This window comes from Dioscorea cayenensis, chromosome 16, assembly GCF_009730915.1.
Source record: "Dioscorea cayenensis subsp. rotundata cultivar TDr96_F1 chromosome 16, TDr96_F1_v2_PseudoChromosome.rev07_lg8_w22 25.fasta, whole genome shotgun sequence".
In the NCBI taxonomy this organism is placed as follows: Eukaryota; Viridiplantae; Streptophyta; class Magnoliopsida; order Dioscoreales; family Dioscoreaceae; genus Dioscorea; species Dioscorea cayenensis.
In genome coordinates this window covers 20,130,442-20,155,581 of record NC_052486.1, presented here as the reverse complement: position 1 = coordinate 20,155,581, position 25,140 = coordinate 20,130,442, and the positions used below count along the sequence as shown (strand labels likewise).

The 25,140-nt window shown below is 34.9% G+C and overlaps 1 protein-coding gene and 1 non-coding gene across 3 annotated transcripts; one reads left to right on the top strand and one right to left on the bottom strand.

Annotated features, from left to right (window-relative positions):
• The first annotated feature begins 269 nt into the window (after window positions 1-269).
• LOC120279101 (probable pectin methyltransferase QUA3) lies at window positions 270-5,814 on the top strand. Of its 2 annotated transcripts, none has more exons than XM_039285964.1 (8): window positions 270-839; window positions 1,996-2,199; window positions 2,286-2,496; window positions 2,595-2,856; window positions 2,954-3,328; window positions 4,520-4,615; window positions 5,215-5,439; window positions 5,605-5,814. In XM_039285964.1, exons 1-7 carry the CDS (start codon window positions 393-395, stop codon window positions 5,435-5,437), a joined length of 1,818 nt encoding a protein of 605 aa, XP_039141898.1. In that variant the 5' UTR covers window positions 270-392; the 3' UTR covers window positions 5,438-5,439; window positions 5,605-5,814. The 2 variants fall into 2 exon arrangements, with proteins under 2 accessions (XP_039141898.1, XP_039141897.1); XM_039285963.1 differs by having other exon boundaries at window positions 5,601-5,814.
• Window positions 5,815-6,793: 979 nt separating this feature from the next.
• Window positions 6,794-6,866, bottom strand: TRNAR-UCU. Its single transcript has one exon. It is a non-coding gene; the product is annotated as a tRNA-Arg (tRNA).
• Between the last annotated feature and the right edge of the window lie 18,274 nt (window positions 6,867-25,140).

Genomic DNA, 25,140 nt, shown 5'->3' with positions numbered 1-25,140 from the left:
TTTCCCAAATTCTAAAAATAAAATATTTCAATGATGATAAAAGAAAATTACAATATTTTAAAAACAATTTTCCCATTAAGATTTGAGCCCGGCAATTAATAAATAAACATGCAAACATTCAAATTTACCAGAAGAGTGCACACAAAAACAAATATTTACACCAATGCCACTAAAATGGGCCAGGCCCAAACCCAGGCCCAGGCCCAGGCCCACTCCACCGACATGTCGGCGGCCTTATAACTCCGATCCAGATCCCTTCTTCAATGGAGCTCACTCTCCTTCTCACGCTCACTCTCTTCTTCTCCAAACCCTCGTTAGATCTCATCTCCACTTCGATCTCCATCCCAAACCCTCGCCTCTAGATCCCATTCCAGGCCGCCGATCATCGCCCCATGGGCCATGTCAACCTCCCGCCGCCGCGCCGTGGCCCGCCGCGCCCGTGGACGCTGCTTGACCTCGTATCCACCGCCTTCTTTGGCGCTGTGATCATCTTCTTCATTCTCGTCTTCACGTCCCTCGGTGATCCGCTGGCGGCCGCCGGACGCCGCGCTCTGGCCCGCTCTGACCCCTCTGATCCCCGCCAGCGTGAGCGTGTTCTCTCCCTGCTTGATTCCCCGCGTTCCCAGCGCTCCGCTGCTGGTCCTGTCATCCCTACTTGCCCTGTTGACGAGGTTGATCAGATGCCCTGTGAGGATCCTCGCCGGAACAGCCAGCTCAGCCGGGAGATGAACTTTTATAGGGAGCGCCACTGCCCGGAGTCCGGCGAGTTGCCGCTGTGTCTTGTGCCGCCGCCGGATGGGTACAAGATTCCGGTGCCGTGGCCTGAGAGTCTACATAAGGTTCTCTATCTTTGTCGTTAATTAAGCTTAATAGTTAATTAATCTATGCCTTTACTCTTAATTAACATATATTATTTTATGGAATGTCTGGGAGTCATGTGCGACCATTGATTAGATATATATTTGTTTTTTTAACAAGTTGATTGTGGACCATTTCGTTATTTGTGCGAAGAAAAAGCTAAATTTGTGTTCAGTTCACAAAGAAAAACATTCAAGAGAGACAAAATTATGCCTAGTGTACACTACACATAAATTTACATATTTTATAAAAAAAATGCTAAAATATTAGATAAGTGCAGTCTAGTAGTTCAGATTTTGCAATTTTAGTAATGTGTTGGATGCTTTGTATGAGAGATTAGTTTCCCTCCATTTTATTTTTTAAGCACCTGTTTGAATGTTCAGGAGAGACAAAACTATACCTAGTGTATGCCCTAAACCTTAAAAATTTACATATTAAAAACTAAAAACGAAAAATGCTGCTATGTTAGATATAGTGCACACTGCACACCAGTAGGCGTTCAGATGTGTTGGATGTTTTGCAGCAAAGATGAGTTTCTCTCCATTTTCTTTTTCAGCTTCTGTTTGAATGTTCAGTTGCCAAGTTCCCTGTTGATACAGACCGGACTATCCTTATGGATAGTAGACCATAATTTTTGAATCGAATTAAAAATTGCCAAAAATAAAAAATAAAAAATAATTAAAACTTGATCGAGGTAGTTTTCTTAATTGGAGGATTTCACTGTGAATAATAGGTTTGATATTTTGAGAGCACATGTGGAATAACATATTTTTTCTTGATGTAATATACACAATCTAATAACAAGCTTATGATTTATTTTTTTCTTTTTGTCATTATTTACTACTCATGCTAGTCAACGGCTCTTTTTTTGGTGTGTGCTCTACAAAATGCCATTCTCGTGACTTCTTTTGTTGTTTGTATATAAGGTTGGCCTGTAGGTATTTTATAAGGAACTATTTGAAATTTTCATAAAGTTGACTTGTATTGATGATACATCTCGAACTTCCCACCACACTCCACACTCAATATAGTTTCGATTTTTAGTTGTTTTTGCTTCATCTCATGTTGTGTTAGACCTTGTGATTAAATTTTATTAGGTTTAGGGAAAAAATAAAAGTATGTTTTTTGGGCTTGCAGATATGGCATGACAACATGCCATATAATAAAATTGCAGAGAGGAAAGGTCATCAAGGCTGGATGAAAGAAGAAGGTTCATACTTCATCTTCCCTGGTGGCGGCACTATGTTCCCTGATGGAGCTGTGCAGTATATTGAGAAGCTTGGACAATACATTCCCATTGACAGCGGTCTTTTGAGGACAGCTCTGGACATGGGTTGTGGGGTGAGAGGCGTTTCAGAACTTTGTTTAATCTTATTTTCATGCTGGCCTTCTCTATTTTTTTTATTGATAATTTGATTTTTATAAAGGTTGCCAGCTTTGGGGGATATATGCTCAAAGAAAATATCATGACACTTTCTTTTGCTCCAAGAGACTCGCATAAAGCCCAAATACAGTTTGCACTAGAAAGAGGAGTACCTGCATTTGTGGCAATGTTAGGAACTCGGCGACTTCCATTTCCTGCATATTCTTTTGACCTGGTTCATTGTTCTCGATGTCTGATCCCCTTTACTGCTTACAGTGAGTATCTCATCCTCATTATGTCTTGCATGGAGCTGCATTCCCTGTGTACAGGTTATCTTTCCCCTGGTATTTATGCCATGAATCCTCAATTGCAGATGGTACTTATTTAATTGAAGTAGACCGGTTGCTTAGGCCAGGTGGATACCTTGTCATCTCTGGCCCACCTGTGCAATGGCCTAAACAAGATAAAGAATGGGCTGATCTCCAGTCCTTGGCAGTCACTTTGTGCTATGAACTCATTGTTGTGGATGGTAACACTGTCATTTGGAAGAAGCCTTCAGGGGCATCTTGCATTCCTAGCCAAAATGAATTTGGGCTTGGTTTATGCAATGACGCAAATGACCACAGTGAAGCCTGGTATTCTTAGTGAATATTGTCACTTTTCTTTTCTGCTTTCATGTGGAGGTAAAATGTAATGCGTTTTTTTCACTTGGATCCATTATTTCTCCACCAGGTATTTTAATTTAAAGAATTGTATCAGCAAGGTCTCCATTGAAGGAGAAAAAATCGCTGTTGGTTACATGGCAAAATGGCCTGAAAGGCTATCAAAGCCTCCAGCAAGGGTGTCACTTATTAAAAATGGTATTGATGTGTTTGAAGCTGATTCAAGGCGTTGGACCCGACGTGTTGCATATTATAAGAAATCCCTTGGCATAAAGCTCGGGACCACCTCCATACGTAATGTTATGGACATGAATGCATTTTTTGGAGGCTTTGCTGCAGCACTTATGTCTGATCCTGTCTGGATTATGAACGTCATTCCTGCTCGAAAGCCATTAACTTTGGATGTGGTCTATGATAGAGGTCTAATTGGAGTATATCATGACTGGTAAGCATTTCTCAGTTATTCACATATTTCCATAGGGCCTATCAACCAAGTTTAAATTTACTGCTTTCTCTGCAATGAACAATTTAGAAATGGTAGATTTTTCTCTTGTACCTCAACCAGCTTTTGCGGCTAATGCAGATTAAGTTCATTAGAAGCTTAAACCACCCGTTCGTAATTTTTCCATAAAGGTAACAACTTTTGTCCTGGTGGCATTCTGCAAACAATCTTTGGATAAACCATGTCTTTCATATCCCACAATATAAGTTCCTTATTTGTTTGCAGTCAGCCTTTCTATGAAAAACAATAACTTTTATTATTTCAGGTAAACATCTTTTCGCTGTTGTATTTTGGATATTTCTATAAAACAACTTAAGGTCTTTGGCAATCGAAATCACATATTGTATATCAAGTTGTTTAAGGTCTTCAATGACGACCTGGACCATAAATTTTTTTTCAGCTGTTACCAACCATTTCAATATTATAGGGTTGGTTTTTGTTTTCTATCCTTGGGCCATCATTTCTGAGCTTTTTATCATCACCAAGAAATGTGATGCTTTCTGGATATATACTTTTGGTTGAGACCAGTATGCTGCCCATTTATAATAGCTGGCTGCATTTATATTAGACTGATGCATTGTGGTGATTGAATTAAATTCCAGATTTGATCTTTAGAAAATGTTAAGATAGCTTGTACATATTATGACTTTACAAATCTAATTACATCGGCCTCTGGCAATGTTAAGCTGTCTTGGCCCTCTTGGGACTGCAATTCTATCACAAGGAAATGTGAATTTGTTTCTTTGTCATTTGACACTTCACAAACTTAATTACGCAGAGATAAGGTGCCATCTGGCAATGGTAAGTTGTCATTGGGTTGCCATTCCAATTAGAGTTGGATTTCAGTAACTAAGGGTTTTACCGTTGTTGTGGTTTATCATCAAGTGTAGTGTAATGAGTCTTCTTATGGATATTATTCATATATAGGAATGACGTTGAAACCGTTCAAAAATAGTGACAAAATTATGCTGCTTTTCTACTTATTGAATTACTTTTGCTTGTTTAAGTTCATTATATCTATGTCCAATAATTTCATTTAATGTGCTTTTTTCCTCTTTCACTGTGAAAATAGAGCATTAAACGTGCATGTGTAGAGGCTAACTTTTTTTTTTTAATTGATCTTGTGGATTCTAGGTGTGAGGCTTTCTCCACATACCCTCGAACCTATGATCTAATCCACGTCACAGGAATCAACTCTTTAGTAAAAGATCCTGTTACTGGCAAGAGCAGGTATGCATAAGAAGCTTGTCAAATGTTTTTTATTATTATTATTATTTAACATTGAATTTAGCAAATGTGAAGAATTCCCAGTACAGCATCAAAGATGAGGTTGCCTCATCTTTGCATATGGTACAGAGATGGCCACTAATCAAGTTTGACAATTTTCTACTTATTCCTATATTAACAAGTTGATAAATGGCAATGTATTTCAAATTTATCCATGATGTCTACCTACAGCGGTCATAGCGTCACAGTGAATTAACTGAATGGTATTCTTAAAAAAATACAAAAAGGCACCACTTTGTTTTTCTCATATTTTTAGTGATTTATTTAAAATGTTAGTGCCGTAGAATGACCTTGTCTTGCCAACCTTTTTCTTGCTGTTCTTTTCTTCTTGAAAATAATACTAAGTTGCCTCTCTGAACTTTGTACCTCTATGCTATGTGAACATGTATCAAACACTTGATTCATTATCATAAATCACATTTATTTCCCATAAGTTAGAACATGTCCAGAAAAGAACTCTTATAATTTCTTAGACAGTTTGATATCCTCTAGCTGTTTATCATTTATGTTTGATCTCCACTTTCACTTCCATACTATTGCAGGTGTCACCTAGTTGATATAATGGTGGAAATGGATCGAATATTACGTCCTGAAGGAACAGCTGTGATTCGCGACATGCCCGATGTGATAGAGAAGGTAGGGCGCATTGCTCATGCAATACGATGGACATATAACATACATGACGGTGAGAAAGAAGCTCGAGGTGGGGAGAAAATTCTTTTGGCAACCAAGAACTTGTTGAAACTACCTACAGTTTCACACTGACGGTAAATCACCATCTTTGTGTTCATTTTTGGTTATTTATGATGGTTGTGTAGTTACTGTAGGTATAGTATCAAAGTTGCTGGTTAAATGCAATTTATTACTATTTTTTATTTGACAAGGAATGATACATTTTTTTTTTTCTTCTCTTTTTTGGTTTTGTAAGAAAGGAACCCAAAGTCTATCTGGAATGTAACATCATTCTATGGGGTTTTTTTTCTTCCCCTGCTATCTCCTCAGTTTTAGGAAAAAGAAGAAATTTTAAAAAAAAATGTTGTAACACTATTATTTAGTGAAAAGAGGGAATGTGAAGTGTTTCTTTTCTAAATTGTTGGGAAGGCAAAATGAAAATCTATAATGTGTGTGTGTCTTAATTGTCATTGGATTGTGATTTGTGATTTTTTTTTTATTATTATTGTGATAATATTTCTTTCCCCTGTCAATATGTTAATGGATGGTTGTTTGTTTTAGCGAAATTAACATTTATTTTGTCTAATTTGATTTGGTTATTTGTTTTTTAAATTTTAATTTCAGTTTCCAAATTTGTTACTACAGAGATTATTAGAAGCATCATATTTAATCTTTATGTAAATAAGCCTCCGAGATTTGGTGATATTCTAACTTGTAATTTGTTATTGAGATTTTTTTTAGATAAATTTGTATTCTGTTTTTGACTCTTAATGCTCGGAGAAATAACTTGGCTTTTTTTTTTTTAATTAATTCGTTTAAATTGTTAAATAGAGTTTTTTTGACAAAAATAATAATAATTCTATTGATGTGTTTATAGTCTTATAAAAGAGTTATTTGATCTAGTTACCAAGCAGATCAAATTATATAAATGTAATTCTGAAATATATAAGTTAATATTATGAATTCCCAAAGAAGGTTATACTTCTTATTTTTTTTTATTCTTACCTATTTATACTTGTGTTTTTAAATTTTAAATGCCTTAATTTGACAAGATAGTTAAATGATATTAAATGTCTTTATGGGTATATTTTACCTTCTATTTTGTCCGTGGGAACCTTTCAAAAAATAAAAAATTTTGGTCTATTTTGATTTGCCATTTCATCAAAAAAAAAAAACAAAGGTGATTGTGAACGAATAAATTAGAAGACTTATTAAATATAAAAAAAATAACCAATTTAACTAAGTCAATGGAATTATTTTGATTAATCCATCAACTAAATTTGTTATATTCAGCTAAAATCGAATTCAAACAGTTTTTAACAATTTAAACATTTCATTAAAACATTTTAGAAAAAACACAAATAGTTAAAATATATATGGTAGAACTTCTGGTTAATTTTTGAGGAGGGGAGGGACTAAAAAGTAATTTTGTCATAAAAAAATAAAAAACATACCCGGTGGGACTCGAACCCACAATCGCCTGATTAGAAGTCAGACGCCTTATCCATTAGGCCACGGGTACCACCCATTTCAAAATTTTTTTTAATAATATAGTCTATATTATTTTAAACAAATGAACAAAAACAGTACAATAATTACAAAATATATAATTTCAACCTGTAAAATAAGGGAACTAATGGTGATAAAATCACTTCCAAAGCTCACTGATCATGTGTGTTTGTATTTATGTGTGTAAATAAAAGGGAACAAGGTTCTTTATTATCTACATGCATGAGTGTACTAGATCTGAGCATTTGAAGCTGATTAAATATAATCATGCCACCCCTTTGCCCTTGAGATCTTTACACAAATGAACAAAAATAATACAATGGTCAAACCAATAACACCTGCAATGTGATAAATAATACTAGTACAAAATTTATAATTTTCAACCTGTAAAATGAGGGAACTATTTAATGGTGATAAAATCACTTCCAAAGCTCACTGATCATGTGTGTTTGTATTTGTGTGTGTAAACAAAAGGAACCAGGTTCTTAACTATATATGTGCATGAGTGAACTAGACCTGAGCATTTGGAGCTGATTATAAATTAAGTTTCTCTAACAATATCATTTTTAGTTTTTCGCTTTCTTGTTTGGTTTATGTAAGCTCTATTGCATGGGAAAAAAAAAAATTTCACATCAATAGTTGCAACTCCATTTGGATGTCGGTACACATCTCAAATAGCGGCAACATCGGCAAAGACTGTTCCCGTCCTCTTGGCGAAACAACATCACCAACCCAACTGCAAATCTGAAAACCAGAAGCAACCAAATGAAGGAGAGTAGTTGTGACAATGGTTTGATTTTTCAAATCAATCTTTAAGGGAAAAAAATGTGGCAAAAAGCTCATGTTAGACTGTGTTGGAGATATAGATAATCTGGTGATTTAGTTGAGTTCCTGAAAACACTATTTTTTATGGAACTGTAATAAATCCTTGAAATATAAATCTCAGCCAAAGACATGCTTTTTGAAGGAGGTCCTTGAATGTCTATGGAAATAACAGCATGTGAAACAAATACATATTATAAATATAAATTTAAGGTAGTGGTAATGATGCAGCGAAATGTAAGTTCAACATGACTGGTAGAATAACTGAAGGATTAGTAGGTGAATGCAAGAGATAATTAATAGGTTATATATTTGAAAGTTCAGCCGAAGATTAGTAACATAAACAATAGACAAAAGTTTTAGAAAAATGTAACTCATACCTGGAGATTAGGAAAAGCAGTGAGGCCACAACTAAGATGCATTGGTACAACTTGTATTTGCACTTGACCTGAATTTCTGGGGGTAGAATGTGGCGGTGGATTGAACCAAACTGCCGTCGTATCAACAAAACAAAGCCTAGGAAAAGACCTGTTAAGAATCCCCCTATATAAGTGAAATTATTGACATGAGGTAATATCCGGGTAAATTTTTTGGTAGGCGCCAAACTAGGGCATTTTCTTATTTAGGGGTTTAAACTTTAATTTAAATCAAAATGGTTACCCAACTTCAATTTTATTTTACCAGGTAATTATTCAAGAGATTCTGATTTTTTTTTTTAATAATTGCAATGTCTGTCACCTTGGTTTTGTTGACCAAGTTGACTGAAGATTTTTTTTGTTTCTCTTTTGACCTGTTGACTGAATTCTTGGATTCCTAACAAGTTAGAGTTAATCTTGTTATTGCATTTAGGACCCTATGCTATTTATATATTACGTTTAGGCATTGTTGCATTTATGCATTTAAGTTTGCAGTTGTGATCATTCTTATTTTATAAATTGTATTTGTATTTAAAATTATGTTAAGATTATGTTTAGATAAATTTGTTAGTTTGAATCTGTTTAGTTTCTTGGTGGCGAAGTAACTTAGTTTGAATTCAGTTATCAATATCAATATAAAAAGATAGAAAGGACGTGAGTTTATTGACCGCGTCAAAAAATATTCTCTTTTTTTTAGTGTTCTTTGTGTGTTTTTCTCTGATTATCCTAACCTTTGGTACCAGAGCAAGGTTCGGAGTAGATACCAAAGATCATGTCAGGTTCATCATCAAAGAGTGAAACAACTGTCGGCATGGCAACATTGAAGGCTCCAACAAGAGACAGGACGGTGACCCTCCAATATTCGTTGCTCACAAAGAGCAACTACACGGCATGGGCGCTCAAGATGAAAGTATACATGCGTGCGCAAGGCGTGTGGGATGCCATTGAGCCTATTGATCCGAATGAGGAGATAGAGACGCGGAAGGATCAGATGGCCCTTGCTGCCATCTATCAGGGTATTAGTGAGGAGACGCTCCTTGTGTTGGTTGAGAAGGAAAAGGCTAAGGAGGCATGGGAGATGTTGAAGACAATGCACATGGGCGCCGAGCGCGTCAAGGAGGCAAAGATCCAGACTCTGAGAAGTGAGTTTGAAGATTTACACATACGTGAAGCGGAGACGGTTGATGACTTTGCCACAAAGTTGACCACAATAGTCAACAAAATTCGTGCATTGGGCGACAAGGTGGAGGAGGCCTACATCGTCAAGAAGCTCCTTCGTGCTGTCCCTTCCAAGTTTATTCAGATTGCATCGATGATTGAGCAGTTTGGCAATCTCCAAGGCGGGTTTCGAGGCGCTTCTCAACCATGAGTCGAGGCGTAAGCCTCAAGGCGTTTTGAGGCGTAAACCTCAATTTTTTTTGGAAAAACAATAATAAAATTGTCTATAGTCAAAATCACTAAAACAACAAAAACTAGCCAATTATAATTCCAAATTCAAAACATAATAATTCATCCATACACAAACTATGTAAAAAGTTAACCATATATTAAAAAACATCACTCTTGGAGTACAAGGAAACGAGAGGCTAAGATGTCATTAGATTTTATTATTTTTATTTATAAAATAAATATTTTTTAAAACTTATCTTAAACGTGAGGGAACTTATCTGATTAAACTATATTATTTTTATTTTTATTTATAAATAATAAAGAAAAGACTTTTTGTTTTGTTTTCAAAAATTAATAATATTATGACTTGTCTTATTGGTAACTTATCTTAGTTAAAACTAAAAAAATAGGTATCTTGACAATTATCATTAAATCTAAAAAATAGTTTATCTTGATAATCTTTGTCATTTTTACATAATCTAAAAAATCAAATTGGTACGTACTACTTGCAAAACCATAGGTGTTGATGAGTTTTTTTTATTGAATTTTACATATATAAGTTTTTATTAATGAAAGTATATACATATAAATATTTTTATTTGCTTTAAAAATTAAAATGATATTACAAAAATCAAGATTTTTGAGGCTTAAGCCTCAGACGCATTAAGGCGGTGCGCCTCACTGCGTGCGCCTCTTGACAATGAGGCTTAAGCCTCAGTTTTCAACCTCAAGGCGTGCCCCTTAAGACTGTTCTCTTGCTCCTCACCTTGAGGCGCGCCTCAAGGCGCACGCCTCATTCGCTTTTAAAAACTCCTATTGACAAAGGCTGAATGGAAGGTGAGAGAAGAAGGTGAAGACACTCATCAAGAAAAGAAGTTTGACAAGACCAAGGTGAAATGCTATAGTTGTCATTATTTCGGTTATTATGCCTATGAGTGCAGATCCAAGAAGAAGGATGAGGAAGCCCATCTTGTGGAGAAAAAAGATGATGATGATGAGCCGACGCTACTCATGACAGAAGTATGTGAACCCTTGCAAGACATGAAGCATACGGCAGAGGAGATCATGTTGTATGAGGTGAACATCAAGCCTAGTGTTAGAACTAAGGAAATAGTGTATGGGAACAACTTGTGGTATCTTGACACGAGTGCAAGTAAGCACATGACCGGGAGCTGAAGCCAGTTCTCGAAGTTGGATGAGACAGTAGTTGGGAGAGTCAAGTTTGGTGATGATTTCGTTATAGACATCGAAGGAAAAGGCACTGTAACGTTTCAGTGTCAAAATGGTGAGCATCGTCTTCTCACAAATGTTTACTTCATACCTAGTTTATACACCAATATTGTGAGTTTGGGCCAACTTGATAAGCATGGATGCGAGTCGGTGATAAAAAGAGGATACTTGTGTGTCTATGATAAAAGTAGAAGGCTGTTCGCAAGGGCGAAGAGATCAAAGAATAGATTATATATACTCAATGTTAAGGCAGTGCATCCTGTGTGTTTGCTTGGAGAACATGGAGATGTGGTATGGCTATGGTTTGCTTGGTATTATCATTTGAATTTTCGAGCATTGAACATCTTGACGAAGAATCTAGTACATGAAGAAAGGAGTAAGCACATCGACATTAAATATCACTTCATTTGTGATTGTGTTCAGAAGGGTGACATCGAAGTTGAGCACGACAAAACAAAGGAGCAGCTTGAAGACGTCCTGACAAAGCCTTTTATTGAGTTGCGAGATAAGATAGCCTGAAAGACATGAGGAAGACATAACAAGATTAAGGGGGTGAATGTTAGAGTTAATCTTGTTATTGCATTTAAAGCCCTATGTTATTTATATATTACGTTTAGGCATTGTTGCATTTATGCAATTAAGTTTGCAGTTATGACCCTTCTTATTTTATAAATTGCATTTGTATTTAAAATTATGTTAAGATTATGTTTAGATAAGTTTGTTAGTTTGAATCTGTTTAATTTCTTGGTGACAAAGTAACTTAGTTTGAATTCAGTTATCAATATCAATATAAAAAGATAGAAATGACGTGAATTTATTAACCGCGTAAAAAAGTATTCTCTTTTTTTTTTTTAGTGTTCTTTGTATGTTTTTCTTTGATTATTCTAACAAAGCGTTCCCCTCAAAGTTGGCTTTTCACTGTAAATTCCGGGTCTTATCGGGGTTGGTGGAAGAGCTTTTATTGAGAGCAACTCCTTCTGGTATTCTTCTTCATCTTTTTCTTGGGAGCAACTCAAAGCTTGCTTGCTGTTGGCTTTAGGAGGCCGGGTTCTTCAGCCTTGTTTTCCTTGAAGCTTGGAGACAGAGAGAGTTTCCTTCACCGGCGGATCATCGGAGAGAGTTTTCCTTCACCGGCGGATCATCGGAGGGGTTAGTAATCCTGTAGTGAGCCCGAATTCGCGGGACTTGTCGACCCCAACTTCATAGCTCGCAGCCAGGTAGGCTCTCCCACCCGCAAAATTCTGTATTTCTGACATTTATTATTTACTTAATTATTTCATTATTTTGTAATTTGATTTATTTATTTATTTACTTGTTACTTATTTTAGTTATTTATTTACTTTGTTTTCTGCATTATTTCTGTGGTATTTTCTTTGTATGTAATCTGAATTTCTGTGGTTTTAGTACATCTCCATTCCTGGCTCGCCCAGCTAGGAAGAGTAAGTCCTAGACATGTGTACATGCTTTATGTAGTAGCGCTACCCCCCGACTGTGGTCGAAGATCCGGCTTCGGCTGTTGATATTTTGTTCTGTTCCGTTCCGACTTCACAGTCGATGATCCAGCCTCGTGCTGTTGATTTCTGTTATCAGTCAAGGAGATATACACGTCTGTTTTCTACGTGTTATCAGTATTTCTGATTAATTCTATATTCTAAGCATTTTCTGTATATCTGTGTGAATTATTATTATTATTCTGTAAAATCTGCATTATCTGTTATTTCTGCGATCCTACTGGGCCCTTATGGCTCATGCACTTTGTGATTTCCGTTCTCGTAGGGGAAGAGTAAGCTTAGGATCGGGGTGTGTCTTGGAGTCATATTTCTTGCTTTTGGCAGTATCTTTGTAGTGAACCTTTCTGTGTGAGTAAGGCTTGTATTCTATTTGCATATTTTGGTATGTAGACTGTTTGTATGATTTTGTATTTTGTAGGGCTGCTAAAGCCCATACTTGTATTATTTCAGTTTCTATGATCCTATTTGTGGTTATGTATTACTGTTCTTATTCTGCTTGTTAGGGTTGACTCTGACCAGGTCAAATCTGAGGCCTTGCACGCAGATGGAGCCAGCCCCGATTGATCGCGACCGATCCGTACCGACCGGCCGTGCATGGCTCGACAATAATGTAGATGCCGAAAATTCTCTGTCAAGACATACATGACACACTCCACCCAGCTAGGAATTCTATCTTATTTTCTGATAGAGAATTTCCAACATCAGATCATCAAAAATAGACCAAATTCCCTCGGGTGATCACCCAGTGAAATAAAATTAAAGTTGAGTAACCGTTTTGATTCAAATTGAGGTTTGGACCCCAAAATGAAAAAGGGTCATAGTTTGGTGCCCTATTAAAAAATTTATCCGGCAATATCCCAATGGTCAAGTTGAGAACAATGATAACCAGAAGTGTTAGTAATGCCTCAGCCTACAAATGCAGGTCAATTCATTGACACAGATTGTATAGTACACAACTTCCCTGTTTCCTCTCCCCGCATCGACGATCCGCTGGGTCATTTTTCCTATTTGTTGTACCCTCGAGCTTGGCAGTCGCTCCCCTCTCGGTTCTTAACTTCGGTCCGCCGTTCCCCTCTCCTCTCTCCTGCACTACCGATCCCGGCCGCCGGTTCCCTCTTTGTTGTGCCCCTGATCCCGGTAGCCGCTCCCCTCTCGGTTCCCAGCTCCCATCCACCGTTCCCGTCTCAATCTGGTGGTTTTTGCTTGACTGCCTCTCCTCTTCTTTAGTTAAGGTACATAATATTTACAAATCCCATTTTAAGGTTTCATAATTTTTACAAATCCCATTTTAAGGTTCATAATTTTGACTAAAAAAATATTATTTGAAATCTTAGGGTTTTACAAATCCCATTTTATGTTTTTTTTATAACGTTGTCTGATCTTGCTCATTAATGCATTTTTAATCTCTTTGTTCTTGTGGTAGTTGTTATTTAATTTTGTTACTTGTGGCATACCCTAAATTAATATAATACAACCAAGACATGAATTAGTCATTTCTTTCAATTAGTTGTGCTAGATATCAATTAGTCATTTCTTTCACAACCACTTTTCACCAAAGAATGAGTGAAATTTATTTTAAAGTAAATTCTAAAATCGGTAAATAATGCAAATTATTTATGAATTTATTGTTTGTCTAATTTGTTTTTAGACATATACCTAAAACAAAAACATGGAAGAAGTGGTACTTGTGTATTTTGAGCAATGAAAAGATAATGTTGAAGTTGGATGTTCAAGTTATGAAATACATGCCAAAGAAAAACAAGTAGATTTGGATTTAATTGACAATATTGTGCCAGAGGCTGGTATGATACTTGATTCTGAAGAAGAAGTTTATAAATTGTATGTCCAGTTTGCGCGGCGTGAAGGGTTTGGCATCAACAAAAAAAGCACGAGATTAGGTGATGAAGGAAAATTGAAATATTACACGCTAGCATGTGTAAGAAGCGACAAACGAATATCTACTTCAAAAAACTCCTTCAACCCAAGGCTATCCACCAAAGTAAATTGTCCGGGAAATATTAATGTCATTTTTGGCAATGATGGGCAATTTACCATTTTTAGTATTAATTTGGAGCATAATCATGCACTTAGCTCTACATAGCTACGTCCAAAAGTGCAATGAAAAATTGATGCATATGTGAAAAGAATGCTTGAATTAAGCGACCAGCGAGAGATGAGTCTAGCAAAAATTTCCATTCCTAAGCGGTTGAAAGTGGGGTTATGAAAATTAACACTGCCCTGAGAAAGATTGTATAAATTATAGTCTAGAAAGGAAAGCGATTAAGGCTTGGCGTTGGAATGCTGCATGACGCAGAAAAATATTTCTCTCGCTTGCAACAAAGAAAACACAGTTTTTCGGTTGATTGACATGGATGAGGGAAGGTCGTTTGAAATGTCTTTTAGGCGGATCGAGGTCTATAGCTGCTTATGAAGCTTTTGGTGATGTAATTTCCTTTGACACAACATACTTGACGAATAAGTATGACATGACATTTGCTCCATTTGGCGGTGTAAATCATCATGGACAGACGGTATTATTTGGGTGTGGCTTATTGTCGAAGGAAGATAGAGAAACATATGTTTGGCTCTTTAAAACTTGGGCTGGGTGTATGTCGCAAGGCTCCTAAAAGCAATTATTCTGAGGACGAGTGTGCCAGCTATTCAAGGTGCGGATTAGATTGGTTTTTCCAAATTCCCATCACCGCCTTTGCCTTTGGCATGCCATGAAGAAGGTTCCCGAGAACCTTGGAGGTTTAAATGAATACAAAGCAATCAAGAAGATTTTGAAACACATCATGTATAAGGCATTGGATATTCAAGAGTTTGAAGACACATATTTGAAGATGATGGCGGACTATAACATATAGAGAAAAATGAATGATTTGAATTCTCTATTCAAAAATTCGTGATCGTTGGGCTCTGTATATTAAAGACATATTTTTGAGCTGGAAATACGCGCTCAAATAAGTGAAAGTGTAAATGCATTTTGATGCAGTTTACTGATTGGTTTAGCTTGACTTCAACAGCTGAGTTTGTTGAGCACTTATTATGCCTTGAAAAGCAAAGATTTTAGCCATTTCGACAACTTCGTGTTTTCCATGTGATCAACTTTGATTGCTATTTTTGAGGAAAACAGCTATAAGAAGCATACACAAATGAAATTTTAAATTGTTTCAAGATGAGTTGCGATGGATGATATCAGTGCAATCTTACTCAACTTGGTTCACATGGGAGGCGATCTGCTGCTCAAATCCTGGTCAGTTTTGACATTGTCGAGGGAAAAGAAAGGTGCATTTTAGAAAGCAAGTGGTATACAATCTTTTACTCTAACGAGGAAGAATTTGACATTAAATACTCTTGTCGATTATTCGAGTTCAAAGGGAATTGTTATAAGAGCACATTTGCAAGGTGCTTAGTGAAAGAATGTGAAGACATTCCTTCGAGTGCTATTTTACCGCTGATGGAGGAAGGACATCAACGCATACATACAGCAACTCTGTGCTACAACTTTGCTGAAGATGACCCATAACCAATGAGGAGGCTCTTGATACGATGAAATCTGGTGCTCTCATTTTACTAAAAGCCAAAGAACTTGGAAGCGAGTCAAATGACAAATACATCTTCTTGATGATGTGTGGATGAAGCCGCACTAAGAATTTGATCGAAGCGACACAACTTGCAAGGAAAAGTTTACACCTATGTTGTTGGGAGGTGACTAATGTGCCACACGCAAATATTTTGACTCCTTTGAAGGTGACGGGTCCAGTCGTGGGCCACTAACTCAAAAGGAAGAAGTGTCAAAGTTGAAGAAATAATAATTAGAAACAAGAAAAAGGTATATGTAGGCTGCTCATTCATTGCTTCTTTCGTGTCAAATGGACTTTTGTGTGTATAAGATCCATATTATTATTAGCGGAAGGCACCGAAACAAAGAGAGATTTTGCACAAGATGATCATTGCAAACAAAGAGGCGTGGTAATTCCCATTAATTCTCGACTGTGTCCAAATTATGTACTCAATCGATATAATATGTAACTGATTTGTTGGATTATAATATCTTTTCTTGAGTTTAATTCAAATTCTATATCGTCAATGTCAGGATGTGCGTCCATAGTTCTACTCTGGGTTTTACAACCCAATGCAATGATCCATACGGTTAAAGGTGAGTTGCAAGAGCCTGTGCTTCGATACCACAATACTTTGTGATTAACATGTTGTTGATAAGAAAAACTGAAATTTTGTGTTCATGTTTGTGTTCACAAGGTTTTGGGATTGGCAACATGGAAGGAGAATCTCATTACAAGAGCAAATTGATCCTCACCGGTTTTCGATGAAAACAAATTTGATTTGTTGTATTCTTCTCTATGCTCATGTTGTATTCTTCTTAATGTTAATATGTCAGGATGCAAGCATATTTGATTGTAAACCTGGAGTTGTTGCATGTCATGTTTATTGGAGGAATGATATATTGCAGGTCATGTTTGTTGTTACTACTTTGATTATAAACACAGACTGATGAAGAATTGCTCAAAAGAAGAACATAGTTATTGTTGTAGGTTATGTTTGTTGTTACTACTATGATTATAAACACAAACTGATGAAGAATTTCTCAAAAGAAAAACACAGTTATTGTTGTAGGTCATGTTTGTTATTACTACTATGATTATATATAAACACAATCCGATGAAGAATTGTTCAAAAGAAAACACATAATTATGATTCGCGGTCATTTTGTTATTTCAAATACTGCGTCCTACGCAGAGCTTATTGCAGTCATGTTTGTTACAAATTTACAAAGTTACAAATTTACATTCAAAGGTAGGCTTGGCGCTACTTTCACGTGCAACGATGCCCGATGCCGAGATTTCACGATCCACGTAGCAGCATTGGAGATGATGTTCGGTGACAGATTTTTGATTACGATGCATGTAATCAAAATGAGAAGCATTATTAATAGAACGTACTTTGAGGCAAGGATTCTGGTACCACCTTCCTTTGCCATTAGCTATGTTATTTGAAGTTACAATCATCACAACTTGTTCTAACCCTTATAAGCGGTAAGAAATCCATCGGACTCGATCCTTCTCTTTTACCTGTTTGAGGAGAAAAGCTTATACATCCTTTTGGAGATCCTTGGGCTGAGAAATGCATGTATGTAGACTTTCATACATCATCAGATTAAATTAGCATATATCGCACCTGCAGGAAGAGGATACACACCATTTCCACATTTCAGCAGGAAATTTTCAAACCAAAGTCATCCTTTTCAAGAGGTGCTTATCGACTTGCACCACCTAATAATTCGCCGATGTGCTCACCTGCAGATGTATTATAATTGAATGGAGCAGACACTTTTATGTGCACAAACTGTACTTTCCAAACTTCAACGCAGAACTTAGTTTTGCATCTTTAATATGTATGAATATATGCACATATACATGAGCATCAAACACAATAACTAAAAAGTGAGTTGGTCGCTAGCTTGTTGAATTATCAACCAACCATCTACACTAGATCGCTGCGGGATCTGACTTTACAACTAAGGCGCAGTCAGTGGGAAATTTATTTTAGAGATATACTTTTATTGGGACCAAGCAACTATGATCTATTACAGTACCTCATCAATTTTATTTGTAAACTCAAAAAGCAAACACCGCTGATTTGCAATCTTAACTCAAACTTTTTTCAAACACATTGACCTGAAATACACACTTAGGCTTCACGGTGATTACGGCGATGTGTTATGAACTATGTCGATTAGCTAATTAGGAAGCCATCCTTTACAGGGCAATCTCCAAACGTGGTTTCTCAAACCAACCCATATATTTCTCCACACTAGACTTGTTTTCTTTTGATAATTTCTATTTCTTATTTATTCTACTCTAATTGATATTTCTTACATAATGATTATCAATCTTGCAAGAAAAGGTAAACTTTCTGCAGTAGAGTCTTTTGATCAAGATGGAAGCGAGGCGAAGATTGTATTATTCATAACTTCTCAAAAATTAATTTACGCAGCAAAATTAGACAAGTTGGTAGTAATTCAAAATAATGGCATAGATAATAGATCTCATTTAGTAAAAAATATCATGTAAAAAGAAAAAAAAAGAAACCTAAATTTGTTTTATGCCAACAAAAGTTTTTTCAAAGCGGATATTTAATACAAGCCTGTTATAATTTGCACATGGCGCACAGTGCTTTTCTGAAAGCAATTGAGATAGAAGTAGCATATAAATTACCTACCATGATAATACTGAGAAAAATTCTGCCACATTATGCGCATTGAATAACATTTGTTCTTCAAATGAGAGGGCAACATCTAACTTCTAAGCATCCAAAGCTTAGGTTTCCATCTTCCATACTACCATTTAATTTAAAATTTTTCGCTAGGCATTAATAAGGGGTAGCTGTGCTCTTGAATAAATATGTGCACTTTATATTAATCAAACAAACCAAGATCTAAAACAACACACCTTTCTTAACTTTGGGAGTAAATATTCAATTACATATTCCTACGGACACGAAATAGGAACTTGTTTGATGTATTGAGGTTCTCCTCAAATTAAGATGTGAGAGAGGTGGAGAAGAGGTTTGTCAATTTGCAGAGATATTATAAGGTTGAAACCTAAAAAAATTTACACTTTCTTGTTGTAACATCGGCCAAAAACATGGAAAACTCTTCCAACAAATCCGTTCAAATTAACATATACTCACAGTTACTTTCTTGTAGATTTGAAGTTTGAGTAAAAATGGGGATCTTGGGTTTTTATAAAAATTGAGGAGGAAGCTGAATTCATGTTTTATCAAGGCTCGATCTTGCCCTCGATTCTTTCATGGATAAGCCTAATCAAGGATGCAACTAAAATTGCTATGCCCCAATCTCATACTCTTTTATGGGCAAATCATCATGGCCATAAGAACATCTAAAGGTAATGCTATATAAGTGAACCAAATACACAAAACCGGCCACGTAAAATGATTCCATGTTGAATATATATAAAATATTAAACAGCAGAATGAAAAAAGGGCTTTCAGTTAACGATTGGAACTTCTCCACCCTTCCACTTTCCCTCTAGCAGTGGGAGTAGCGGTCGCCAACTAGGCAAGTCAAGCTACTCTGCGTTGTGAAACCCGAGCAAGAGAATTTTTAAGGGCATCATCATTGCCTCTGTACATGATTTCAAAGCGAACGAGCCTGGGACAAGAGCATGAGAGGGTGGAATGAGGCCGGGAACCGAGAGGAGAGTGGGCTGTTGGGATGGGGGCACGATGAGAGGGAGCCGGGCCGGGATCGGTGGTGCGGAGAAGAGTGGAGTGGCGGATCTGAGGTTCTTGACAGAGAGGAGACCCGGTGAGACACGAGGGAGAAAGACACAAGAGAGGCATTGTCCCTAGGAGCCATTTGCCGATCGCTCTAATACTGTAAGAGAGAAGAAATGATGTGAGGATGGGTAGTGCATGAGAGAGGAGGAGACAGCAGTGGGAGAGGCGGTGGGTGGAAAATTAGAGAACTAGGCACCACAGTAGGAGAGACAGATGGAAATTATAAATTCCTTCTCATTTCTTTTTAATGCTCTAAAATAAAGAATTAAGAGGAGAAGACCAGCCCATCACCGACCACCGTGATCGTGTGGGTGGTTCAAATCTTGGTTCTATCTATATAGCATTACTCAACTTTTTTATAGGGCATGGATGTAATTATCTAAATTTAGTAAGGGTATTTTTGTCTTGAAGAATATTCAACCCTTGAAAACCCTCGATTTGAAGGGTATTTTATCTTGAATCCAAACATGGGTTAGTCCATAACCCTCCCTTACAAAACTCCCCAAAACTCCCCTCCCAAGCAAGGTTAATGTCCTAAAAATCTCTATATTTTAAAAACTGTTTTATTTAATCTATTATTTTTTATAATTTAATTAAAAATTTTAAAATTGTTGTTTTACCTCCCCCAACCCACCCACAACCACATTTATAATCATGTATAAAATTGTGAACTGTCAATATCTGATATTGATTCCAAACTAGTGTGAGACACCTGTGCTACCGTTACGGGCTTATGTATGAAAATAATTTGGTTAAATTGTAATAAATATTTAATTTGTTGATAATTTATATATTTTAGCAAATATATTGAAAAAAAACCCATATATTAAGTGAGGATTTATTCATTTATTCATGAATTAAACTTTTTTTTTTTTTTACATGGTCGAAAAATTGAGTTTTGATTGGATTCACCTATTTGATTTATATTAATGTTGAGATTTTTATTTGCTTTGTTGAGCATTGCTTGTAAGTATTTTTTGTGTCTCAATTCTCATTTGTAGTATATTTCAACCTGTAAAAGAACAATGTATTAATGAAAGATTTTGGGAAATAATGAGGAAGATGTTATTTGAAAATGATATAGAAAATAATTGACTACTATACCAACTAGCAGTCCACATCGAATAATTTGAGTGTTAGATTAGATTATCGATTGATAATGATACTAAATCAAATTCTGACATTGCTTTATTTCATTTTGTATTTATTAATCAATAGCAGAAATATTGTAGTTATATGAAATTTGAATCTTTTTTTTTTTTTTTTTTTTGGCTAAGATCTTGGCTAATAGGAGTACATTTGTAATTCAACTTAGTATTTTTAAGTTTTTCTAGTGTGTCATCATGATATGACAAGAAAGTTTAGTTCTAAGGCTTGTTCACATATTTTTTTTAAAAAAATTATTAAAATTTTTTTTCTTTTGTTTTTTTTTGTTTTTCTTACATTTTGTATTCTAAGTTAAGGGTTTTTTAGCATCTTTAAATCATAATGCCATGCATTTGCTATGTGAATTAGCATTTATCATGACCGGATGTTACAAATATAGGTTGAAGTTTTCAACCATCAAAATTTGTCTATAATGTTGTTCTTCATTATATCTTTATATTTAAGTAGAAATTTCATTGAGTCTAGGGTAAAGCCGAGCTACTCGGAGTTCCAAATTAGTTTTAAATTTTCCCTTCTTGACATAAGGCTAGCGTCATGCTAATTTTAGTAGAATTCTAAACAATCAACAATAATTGTCAAGAAATTAATATTTAGTAAATATTATTAAAAAAATTGTAGACATTACTTAGAGTTTTTCAATAAGCTTCTTTGCATTTGAACCGAAGACAATGATATGTTGTGTACTTTGTTTAATGAAACCTTCCTCTACAGTTTGGTCAATGAAAGAAAGCAATGAGTTATAGTAGCCATCAATGTTTAGCAATTTGAACTGAAACAAACAATAAGTCAGCCATGTTCTTTTCGTAATTTTAATTATGTATGTGTATAATTGGAATCAAATCACCGGCTTGCTATGTATACCTAATTGTGCCCAACTAATTACTTCAAAAAGTTCTTCAAGAGTCATAACTACCTGCATAATAATTAAAATTGAAATGAGTTTATTCTTGTATGTTTTTAGTTATTTATTTCAAAAAATAAAAATATAATGATTAGTAAGAGGATTTGTGTTTTTCAGCATAATGAATGATAAAAGAGTGATAACAAAATGCAACAATGCTAGTTGGGGCAATTTAAAAATAGTGAACAAAGTTAGTTTTTTTGCATTTTCAGTGATGCAAATGAGGGAAGGAGGTTGATTTATGTGCAATATTGAGTGATAGGAAATGTTGGTTATACACTAACCATACATAATAATAAAGGCATCAAAATGTAGGCTAATCTCTACTTTTCTCTAGTGCATATTTTGAACTAGTTTTACTTCTCCTATGGTGACACCAATGATCTGACCATAAAAAAAATTCAAAAAATACAAAAAAAAACATAATGTATCAAAGAATAACCAATTGGTATATGTGGTTTGAGCTTTTGTTTCCGAAGAGTTTCTCATAAAATTAAATAAATTCGTTCCATGCTTCTTTATCCATTAGAGGCATCGGGATAATACTGAGTAGATGGATAAAAGTTTAGTTAATATTTTTCAAAAGTTTTTATTAAATGAATGGCCTTTCAATATATACTATACCCTTGCTGCCCTGTATTAAACGTAAATCATACTCAAGAACCTTGCCTTCCACCATCAAAAGCGATTTGAGATATCAATCCCATTAATCAATATTAACTCTTGCCATATATAAATCAATGCTTTCATCACTGAGACTGGTAGGTTATTTCACGAATGTTTGCAATCAGTAATTTATGTTTAAGAACAATACGAGAGAAAAGCAGAGAAGAAAGGAAGAGGGCGAAAATGAAAATAAATCAGAGTAGGGAAGAAGGAAAACAGTTCTTTGGCAAGATCAATACGCAGCGACATTTTGGTAACTCTTTTTATTCCCTAAACTACAAAAACACACAAATTGTCTTAATTTGGATGTACTCTGTTGCTCTCTTTTTGGTTTGCCTTCTTACTTTATGATCACATTAAATATATATCTGAAATGCAGTGGGAGAAATTGAATAATAATAAGGGCTATTAAATTTAAAGTTACGAGATGATTTACAAATATTGGAGGGATTATATACCACGTTAGATCTAGGAGATTGATTATTATTTGGGAAGATGAGTTTTTGGTATAGCTACTACTACCACAGAAATACACAAATATATATAGAGAGAGATGGTTGGTTTGTGTTGTTCTTCTTTGGTTAATTTTTTATATTTTGTATATTTAGTCAAAGATATTAATCATGTTTTTTCGGATCTTCTTATAAGAAGAGTAGATTTGCTTTATGTTTGTACAATTTTCAATTAATAAATAAATCAATATCTTGTAAAATGTTTATACAATTATTTTTGGGTTGTTTTCTCTCAAGATGTCCAAAAAGTCTGCTTGTTGAGAATGTCATAAAGTTTTGCAATGGTTTTGAGCGGTGGGATCTAGGGTTTGAATTTTTTTTTTCTACATATATAATTTAGTAAGTTGTAATTCATTCATTTATAAAGATGTATTTTTTTATATGTATGCATATATATAAAAATAAGATATAATCAGAATATATATAGTAAATTTGTTTATGGATAATTTATATTTGATAATTTGTATATGGGAAAAATATAGATATAAGGCTTGTGTTTGCTTAATTCCCATTCATCATGTGGAACCATCTTCCTGTTCTTTCCTTTTCTAGTGAACCTACCTCTCTGTATTTTGTGTGAATGAGTTGTAAGGAAATTTCATTTGCATGTCAAGGTAGTGATTGCTTCACATTTCATATCCTAGTAATTTTGAGAAAATTCGATTGGCTTAAATTGATTGTCTCCGATTCTTTGACAAGCCAAAGGGCATCTGAAATAATGGCTGGCTGGATCTTTAGTTTTCATGAAGAAAATAATTGTTTGTCATGAGCATGAACATTGGTAAAGCCACTTTCGTATGTGATCATAGCAATCGAAAACATTAAAACATGTGCTGATATATATATATATATATATATAAATATATGTATGTATTTTTAAACACCAAAATATATAGATTTATGTGTTTGAATTCCTATACCTTGTGCCCTCAAAATCCAAAACCCTAATATAAATTTAAAAAAAAACAAATATCTATTTCGGTAACCATTAGCTGATCTGTTTCATCATTCTCACCACCTTCTTTGGTCAAATAAACCTACAAAATGTGATCTTCTTATGTTTTCAACTCACACCGAGAAATCAAGTAGTTTTACGTGCTGAGGATCTAATTGCCAAAGTTTTTTTTTTTTAAAACAATGACCAAAGTCCAAATGGCGTTCAGAGAGCTTTTAGGGACCCACAAATGTTGCCATTAATGCACAATCGAGAGACGTGGAGATTAAAGATCACCATGGTCATGGAGACAACTCCACAAACCATCATTGCTTTGAAAAAAAACACGTAAAACATCTCTACCAAAATCCTAGCTGCTTCTCCTACCTTTAGACTTGAAGATTTCCAGCCTCAATGTCGGGATCTCTTTCGCTTTCTCTCGTTGTTCTCGTGAGGTGTTTTTTGATTTGTGGGTCATTTTATTTGATCAAAAAGAGCAATTTTGTTACCAGATTTGGTTGGCAAACTTACTATTTTTTAAACAATGACCAAAGTCCAAGTGCCATTTGGAGAGCTTTGAATAATTCATGAAATACATATATTTAAAACAAATAACAAAAAAGAGATCCTATATATTTTTATGAACAAAAACAATAACCAAAGTCCAAATGCATTGATCATGTATTCCAAGCTGTTAACAACTTGCCAAAAAGTTATTTCAATAAGCTCATCAAAACCAGTCTAACTATTCTTTGTCCTCTGCCATCAAAGAGGGTTACCATACCCAATCAGGTTGCCCAGCTAGTGGTAGCCCCATCAAGACCAGCACCTAATCGCAAAAGCAGTAGAGTTAATCTTGATATACAAGCAGAGGCAAGCATGAATTTGTATGGTATACCCTTTTATTTTTTAATATTTTTCTTTGTAAGTCTTTTTCTCTTGATACAAAAAAAAAAAAAAATATTCCTCACCAAACTTGAAAAAAAAAACTAATCTATGTTACACATAGCCCTATAAAATAGTATATATTTATTACATATATGGATCAAATTACTATTCAAATTCAATCAAAGCATGTTAAGAATATGGGTTTTAAAAGCACAAACATCGAAATGTTCAAAATTAAAAAAAAATGCTAAACAACGAAAAAACCTTTATATTATGATTTTTGAAAAAAAAAATAATTTCATGTTTTAAAAAAAACACAAATATCGAAATTTTCAAAGACAACTTGCTACACAACAAAATAAATAAATAAATAAATAAAATAAATAAACATCAATAGAGATATGAATCCAATAACATGCCACAACAATAATTTTATCATAATATAAAAGTTATATGGTTTAATTTGGAATTTAACTAATAAATCTAGCATCCATTTTTACTATTTTCAATTTTTAAACAATAACAATG

Excerpts from the sequence above, each read along its gene's own strand:
- LOC120279101 (XM_039285964.1), top strand. The coding sequence starts at position 393 with ATGGGCCATGTCAACCTCCCGCCGCCGCGCCGTGGCCCGCCGCGCCCG. Across the intron at positions 2,497-2,594 it reads GATCCCCTTTACTGCTTACA|ATGGTACTTATTTAATTGAA; the intron begins GTGAGTATCTCA and ends CCTCAATTGCAG. Across the intron at positions 2,857-2,953 it reads AATGACCACAGTGAAGCCTG|GTATTTTAATTTAAAGAATT; the intron begins GTATTCTTAGTG and ends TTTCTCCACCAG.